At 45.7% G+C, this 8,712-nt stretch overlaps 1 protein-coding gene across 1 annotated transcript; it reads left to right on the top strand.

Moving 5' to 3' along the window:
- Positions 1–3,011: 3,011 nt before the first annotated feature.
- LOC311374993 (tripartite motif-containing protein 16-like) lies at positions 3,012–7,711 on the top strand (the record flags this gene model as incomplete). Its single annotated transcript, XM_084490710.1, has 2 exons — positions 3,012–4,041; positions 7,129–7,711. 2 exons carry the CDS (start codon positions 3,012–3,014, stop codon positions 7,704–7,706), a joined length of 1,608 nt encoding a protein of 535 aa, XP_084346836.1. The 3' UTR covers positions 7,707–7,711.
- Between the last annotated feature and the right edge of the window lie 1,001 nt (positions 7,712–8,712).

The following is an 8,712-nucleotide window of genomic DNA, read 5'->3' as shown; positions in this document are numbered from 1 at the left end:
AATCCAACCAGCATGATGACTCACACGCTAAATATGCTGTTGCTGTTGCATCCTTTTGTGGGACAACTGCGTGTTTCTAAAAACCGCCCCTTATGTCGTTTTAATCTAAATACCTGCGTGTAAAGGGTGTAACAAGATAAGAAAGAAGAAAGACAAGAATGCAACCCAACAAGAGGACTCACACGCCAACAAGATGAATCACACGCCAGTACAAACATGCTTACCCTAATGGCCAAAGTATACTACTCCGTATCCGTAATCCGTAATCTGACTCCGTAACTACGGAGACCCCTCCAGCATTCGCAGTTCTCCGTCGGGATGTCGGATACGCGATGCAATTCGCCGCCCGATCAGCTTATACGCTGACTACTAACCGTGTAAATAGTGTTGAAAATAAACTTCCAAAGCTTTTCAAATCTTATTTGGTGTTTTATTGGTCCTTAATGTCCAAAGTAAACAATGTACAAAGTAAACAAGGTGCAAAGTCAAACCAGGAAAAGTGATTCCGGAAATGATTTTGTTAGCGGACCAATCACAGCCCTTGCCGTCTCCGTCCGTCTCCGTTGCCTCGACGGATAGTTTAAAAATATTGGATGCGCACGTAGAGCTACGGAGAGGGTCTCCGACAGGCTCTCCGTCGACGGAGAGGGCTCTCCGTATATACGTACAGCACCTTACGGAGGACTATAAATCCACCTTTACTCTGAGTATTCTGAGGACACTGTACTCAGTACTCTGCTCTTCTGAAAAGAGAAATCATCCTGTGGATGGATTCTACTGATTTATACGTTCACACTGAAGCAAATCAAGTGTTCATATCAACAAGAGGCTAAACTGTCTTTAGAGGATGGAGGAGGATTCTACACGGAGGGGATCAGGAGAAACAGATTAGAGGACGCATATATACTTCATGTGTTTCTATGTTTATCAGTCTCTTTATTGATAACATGGTATCTATGTTATGAATAAAGGGTTCTGCTGTAAAGAAGGAGCTGCATCAGTGAATTAGTGTCTCTTTGTTTTCCTCTGTCTGAGCTTGTAGACATCAGAGCACTCTGCCTAGCATTCATATTTTTACTAAAGTTGTTATTCTTCATCACTGAGTGAAGTCATGGAGCAGCAGCCAATAAGAGGTTAGTCTGAGAGGAGTAACTTATTTATTTTACAGTAAACCCATACAATTAAACAATTAAAAGCGTTCATTAATGCCATGTACATGTTGAACTGAAGTATCAAACTAAATACTGACGTAGGCCTACATGCTTAGTCAAAAAAAAAAAAGTAAAAACGAATTGATTATTTTTAAATCCCATTACATGAGTCGTTGTACATTTGTAGGCTTTAAAATGAACAACTGTCTCTGACAGCTTGTGTGTGTGTGTGTTATTATTATTCATTCCTGAGTGGAGTCATGGAGCAGCAGCCAATAGGAGGCCAGTCTGAGAGGAGTGTCAACTGGTTGGTTTGGTTCACATCATTTCCTTATAAAGAGTCGGACGGTTTGGTGAGGCTCACTTCACTACAGCGGGGAGAAGACTCAGGTACTGTACTCCGCTCTGATCCCTGATTTAACATGAATATGCATAACTTATTCATCATATCGATAGGAAGAGTACTATTTGTCTGTAGTCACCTACGGTTAAAAGTGTTACTAGATGTTACGTACACGTTTGAACTGTAGCACACTTAAAACCTCTCACTGTGTCTCTGTCTTTGTGTCTGAGCTTCTAGACATCATAGCTCTCTTCATGTTTGAACAGAGTCTTCATCACTGGGTAGATCCCAACAGACCTCATGTGTGACAAAGAGTGTGTTAGTGTGGGACAATGAGGGACACGTTACCAACGTGGAGAGGTAGTCCACAAACGTGTCTTTCTACCTTTAGAAATAGACGTTCTCACATGTCTCTTCACATCGTATCCAGCGTGGGACGTTGAAATCAAGTAACTCTCTGAGAACCGCCTTGCTCTGGCTTTACCCAGTTCTAAGGTGTTTCACGGTCTTTGTTGTGAGTGCATTTCATTTCTTTGTGGTGGTTTCCAACACATTCCTCCTGAATCTGCGTAGCGTGAGGCTTTGTGGTGACTGGATGTTGTGTGTTGGGCGGAGCGCAGCAGGCAGCACAGACGGTGACAGGTTCACCTGCACTCCACCCTCATGTGTGCACAGCCTTTGGCTTCAGTCCAGACTTCAGAAAGGTGTCTGTCCTTCAGTGGTTTGGCTTTTTAAAACTAGAGCCAATCAGAATCCTCTCAACATGTTGGAGGCGGGACAAGGGTTAGAAAGGAGCAGGACACCTGACACCTGTACAGTACTGTCATGATACAGCAGCCAATAGGAGGCTAGTCTGAGAGGAGTGTGAACTGGGAGGAGAACTGGTCCAACTGGTTGGTTCACAGGATCATTTCCTCATAATGAGTCTGACAGTTTGGTGTGGCTCACTTCATTCCATGATTCATCGTAAATATTCATCGCTAATAAATAATTTAGCAGATTCTTTATCCAAAGAGACTGACAGTGAAAACAGGTATGGGTTAGACAGTACAGAGACAGGTCATTAAGGAGCAGGTAGGGGTTAGACAGTACAGAGACAGGTCATTAAGGAGCAGGTAGGGGTTAGACAGTACAGAGACAGGTCATTAAGGAGCAGGTAGGGGTTAGACAGTACAGAGACAGGTCATTAAGGAGCAGGTAGGGGTTAGACAGTACAGAGACAGGTCATTAAGGAGCAGGTAGGGGTTAGACAGTACAGAGACAGGTCATTAAGGAGCAGGTAGGGGTTAGACAGTACAGAGACAGGTAGGTTGAACTGCAGTCATTGGGGATCGAACACAGAACCGTTCAGCTTGGTATCAAGCACCCTGTTAATGTTAAATAATAGTTTTTCATTCTTTTGTTTTAGGATTTGTCCTAAATCCAACCTCCTGTTAGAAAATATATAACATATAAAACCGTTGCATTTGCACAAGTTCAAACTGTTATTTTACTATTGTTATCCATGTCTTGTAGGAATGGCCTCTGCTACTTCCTCATCTGAGGAGGACTTTTCATGTTCCATCTGTCTGGATGTGTTCAACAGCCCAGTAACCACACAATGTGGACACAACTTCTGTAGAATTTGTATTACAACGTTCTGGGATGACAAAGTCCGGTACAAATGTCCTGTTTGCAACAAATTGTTCCACACAAGACCTGGTTTACAGGTTAATACCCTCTTATCAGGGATGGTTGATCGGTTTAGAAGTTCTGTTCGAGTCAAAGAGCAGCCTTGTGTTGAACCAGGAGAAGTTCCCTGTGACGTCTGTCAGCTGAAGGCAGTGAAGTCCTGCCTGACGTGTTTCATGTCTTACTGCCAAACCCACCTGGAGCCTCATCAGAGAGTCACACGCCTGAAGAGACATGAGCTGGTTGAGCCTTTGGACCGTCTGGAGGACAGGATGTGTCAGAAACACGACCGACTCCTGGAGCTCTTCTGCCAGACTGAACAGGTGTGTGTGTGTCTGTTGTGCACAGTGACGGACCACAAGTCCCATCCTGTTGTACCTCTAAAGGAGGAATATGAAGTGAAGACGGCCCAGCTGGCGAAGATAGAGGCTGAAGTTCAGCAGATGATCCAGGAGAGACAACAAAAGATTAAGGACATCAGAGACACAGTGGGACGTAGCAAAGCAGACGCAGACAAAGAGATAGCCGATGGTGTGCAGGTCCTCAATGCTCTGAAGCGCTCTGTTGAAAAGTGCCTGAATGATCACAACCAAACGGTTAAAGAGAAACTGAAATCCACAAAGAAAGAAGCTGAAGGCCTCATCAAAGAGCTGGAGCAGGAAATAAAAGATCTGACCAATAGAAGCTCAGAGGTGAAGCAGTTCTCCCACACTGAAGATCACCTCCACTTCCTCCAGACCTTCAGATCCCCGAAGGATCCTCCACCCACCAGGGACTGGACCACGGTGGAGGTCCGTCCTCCGTCATACGTTGGGACCTTGAGGAGAGCCCTGGATCAGCTGGAGACACTGAACATGGAGACGATGAAGCTCAAGTGTAAGTGTCTGTTTGGTTTGATTTAGGGCTGTCAAATGCACATTCAATATTCTTCAAATATAAAGACTTATTTTACATTCAAACAAAATTAAACATGTAAAATGTTTTTCCCTGAAGACAATGCTGTGAGTGCTGCAGTGTAAAGTGAGGTTGAAAACATGTTTGATGAAGCTAAATAGCTTAAAGGGACACTGTGTAGGAATTACTCCCATCTCGTGGTAAAATTATATAGTGCGTTCAAACGAATAGTGCTCAATTTTTGAAATGGACGTTGCAACCTGGTTGCAACTACGGTAGGCGGTATGTGCCTAGAAGCTATGACAACATGTCGTCAATACTACTTCATCAAGTTTTTTTTTCTGGTAATGATGAGGTACGCTATTTCAAACAAACTTCAAACTCCATTGAATCGTTAGTGTGAGCATGTATGAATAATTACTCCTCGAGCAAGATAGTAAATTATGTTGCCATGTTTATATTGTTTTTTTATTGGTAACATTACTATGTGGTTGTCTAACCTATAGCATCAGTTAACAACTTGACACACAACAAACACACTTTTTTTCCTTTTTTTTTTAGTGCTTATATAACGCATGAACTATGTGTAATAATTTATTAATAAATTAGTAGTAATTAATAAGTAGTGATACATTCCTTTTGTGTATTTTTACGATGTGCGTGCATTGTCAGATCATCATCATTAGGTGATTCAACGGTAGGGAGAGGACAGAGAGGCAGTGGATCGGTGGGAGGTAGTAGGCAAGAGATGCCTTATTCAATCAAACAGAGCCTATGCTAGATCCTATAGGGCGGCATTAGCTCAGGGGGTAGAGCGGGCTGGCTGGTAACCACAAGGTTGCTGGTTGGATCCCCGGCTCCTCCTCCTCGCTGAGTGTCGAGGTGTCCCTGAGCGAGACGCCTCACCCTAACTGCTCCTGACCAGCCGGCTGTCGCCTTGCGTGGCTGACGCCGCCGTCGGTGTGTGAATGTGTGTATGAATGGGTGAATGTCAGGCAATATTGCAAAGTGCTTTGGGTGGCCACTGGTTACAAGAAATGTGCTGTATAAATGCAGTTCATTTACCATTAACCATGCTGCTATCCACGAATGAGGCTGTTAACTATACATGTTGTACTGTTATGCTGCCTATGTAATGAATTACACAACCAAGCAATGAGAAAGGCTTGTAATTTAGACTTTAGACACATTGACTTACCTGTTGATAAGGAAGCAGGCAACTTCAGAGTCCTTTTGAAAAATCGTAATCCTTCATTAGCTCTTTAAACCTGGGAAGAGCTAATACATTTCTTAAAATGCTACAGTGTCCCTTTAAGAGAAAAAAAGCTTTGTTCAAAAAATTGACAGCACTAAGATATACGTGTGTGTGTGTGTGTGTGTGTGTGTACACACCTACCAGTTCTCTGGTCCAACAGTTACGGGCTGATTATGGTCCCACGTTCACGCAACGCAACGACCACGCAGACGCTTCAACGCAGTCGTGAACCTTTATGGTTCTGCGTCGGGTTTTAGTGAGCGGACCAATCACAGCCCTTGCTGCTGCATCGCCTCGACGGAAGGTGGCATTTTTTGGGAGGCGCACGTCAGGCCCTTGTGGTGGACGCAAGGAGGGTCCGCAAGGACGTAACTGTGTGTTCACACCAAACGCAACGGCGCGACACGATTCCATACAAAGTCAACGTAGAGACGCGAATCGGCGAAATTTGTCACGGCAAAAACCTGCGGCAAGATTTGATTGACGGCGCGACATTTTGCCCTGTCACGGGCGAGCACGTTCACGAGGATTTGCAGCCCGAAATTTATTGCTATGCTAACATTAATGCTAACGTCAGCACTAACGTCAGTGCTAATGCTAAAGTCATTGCTAACGCTAAATTCAACACTAACGATAACGTCAGCACTAAGGCTAATGTCAGTGCTAATGCTAATGTCAGTGCTAACGTAAACGGTAACGTCAGTGCCAACGCTTACGTCAATGCAAGTGTCAGCGCTAATGCTAACGTCAATGCTAACTGCAGCGCTAATGCTAACATCAACGCTAACTGCAGTGCTAATGTCAACACTAACTGCAGCACTAATGCTAACGTCAATGCTAACGCTAATGTCAATGCTAACTTAATTGCTAACGCTAACGTCAGTGCTAACGCTAACTTCAACGGTAACGTCAGCGCTAACACTTACATCAGCGCTAATGATAAAGTCAGCGCTAATGCTAACGTCAATGCTAACTTCAGCACTAACGTCAACGCTAACTGCAGCACTAATGCTAACGTCAGCGCTAATGATAAAGTCAGCGCTAATGCTAACGTCAATGCTAACTTCAGCACTAACGTCAACGCTAACTGCAGCACTAATGCTAACGTCAGCGCTAATGCTAACGTAAACACTAATGCTAATGTCAACGCAAACTGCAGTGCTAATATCAATGCTAACTTCAGCGCTAATGTCAACGCTAAATGCAGTGCTAAAGTCAATGCTAACTTCAACACTAACGTCAACGCTAACTGCAGCACTAATGCTAACGCATCGAGAACACTTCCGGGTTTTACGACAGTACTCGCGTACTTGGAATTGGAACAGTGCTTGGGCTACCACTGATGACATTTCACAAGAACGCAAGTACACAGGAGAACGCCAATTGAGAAACGGCTAACAAAGACCACACTACCCTCCACCACCTGACTTTAACCAGACTCCTCCAGAGTGCTGTGATGTCCACTGATTACTCAACGAGCAACAGCTGAGTCAGAAGGCTAGAGCGAGACCAACTGAAAACGAATCCGGAATGAAACTAAAACTGTGATTCTGAAAAAAGGATGAATGATATCGAAATTCTGTTCAAATATTATTGAAGATACAATTGTGTAGATTTGTTTAATTGTTTGAACGATGGTAAACGGTAATGATGGTCATTTTGACCAAGTTATGACGTCTTAAGTGGTTGAAGAGGATGAAGCATGAATCAGCATTTTTTGAATTTCCCAATGAAAACGAATGGGGGGATTTGGGGCGAATAACCTGGAATATCTCGGGAATTATGAATAATATCATGTCTTGTTCTCCCGTCAGATGCCTGTGAACTCACACTGGACCCAAACACAGCCCACAGACTCCTCTCTCTGTCTGAGGACAACAGAAAGGTGACGCGGGTCAGAGAGGACCGGTCGTATCCGGATCACCCAGAGAGATTTGACTCCTGGCCCCAGGTGTTGTGTAGAGAGGCTCTGACTGGCCGCTGTTACTGGGAGGTAGAGAGGAAAGGAGATGTTTATATAGGAGTGACATACAGAGGAATCACAAGGAGAGGAGGGGGTGGTGACAGCGGCCTTGGATTGAACAACAAGTCCTGGAGTCTTTATTGTCATGATGGTGGTTACTCTGCCCGGTACAACGGTAGACAGACAGTCATACGTCTCCCCCCCGCTGGCTCTACCAGAGTAGGAGTGTATCTGGACCGGCCTGCTGGCACTCTGTCCTTCTACAGAGTGTCCCGAGGTGTAGGAGGGTCCTCAGACACACTGACACACATCCACACCTTCAGGACCTCCTTCACCCAGGAGGACCTCCTCCCTGCGTTTGGGGTAGGGGGGCCGTTGGTCCACTTCAGGTCCACTTACGGGGACTCAGTGTCTCTGTGTCGGTTGTAGGAAGAAAAAAAGCGGGCGGACGGGGGGGGGGGGGCGCGAGCGCGCACACACACACACACACATATACACGTAAGCACACACACACACACACATATACACGTAAGCACACACACACACACACACACACACACACACATATACATATACACACACACACACACACACACACACACACGTAAGCACACACACACACACACACACACACACACACACACACCCCCGTCGTCGTCCGGGGCTGTGGGCGAGCAGGGGTCGGTTGTAGGAAAAAAAAAAGGGCAGGCGGGCGGGCACACACACACACACACACACACATGTACACAAACACAAACGCCCGCACACACACACACACATACAAATACACACACACACACACACACACACACACACACACACAGCTTCTGCGTTAGAGGATGGGTGTCTTTTGATGGAGGCCTGAGAGGACTGATGACTCAGAGTCTCTGTGGCAGTTATAGTCTCTCGCTCTCTATTTTACTCTCTCTCTCTATCCCTCTCACTCTCTTTCTTTCTCGTCTCCCCCCTCCTCCCCCCCTGTCTCCCACTCCCCCTCCCCCCCGTCTCCCACTCCCCCTCCCCCCCCTCCCCTCCCTCTCCCCTCCCCCTCCTCCCCCCCCCCTCTCCCCCCTCGTCTCCCCCTCCTCCCCCCTGGTCTCCCCCTCCTCCCCCCCCCCCCGTCTCCCTCTCCCCCTCCTCCCCCCCCCCCGTCTCCCTCTCCCCATCCCCCCCCCCGTCTCCCTCTCCCCCTCCTTTTTATGGGGCTTCCTAAAAGTTGATGCTGGTAAACCATGAAAGGAAGAGACTTTTAAGATCTTCCATAGGGTTACCTGAGCAGGTTTTATTAAGATTTCATTTTTAATTTGAAATGTATATTAAATACCTATTGATGGTAAATCACATGTTTTTTTTATGCTACAATATTTGTCCATTTTCAGACATTACCATATTTTATTCTCCAGGGCTCTGATCATCACTTTTGTCCTAATCCTAA

The sequence above is a fragment of the Micromesistius poutassou genome (assembly GCF_964030765.1).
Source record: "Micromesistius poutassou genome assembly, contig: SCAFFOLD_6548, whole genome shotgun sequence".
Taxonomy (NCBI): Eukaryota; Metazoa; Chordata; class Actinopteri; order Gadiformes; family Gadidae; genus Micromesistius; species Micromesistius poutassou.
This window is presented reverse-complemented; position numbering and strand designations above follow the sequence as displayed.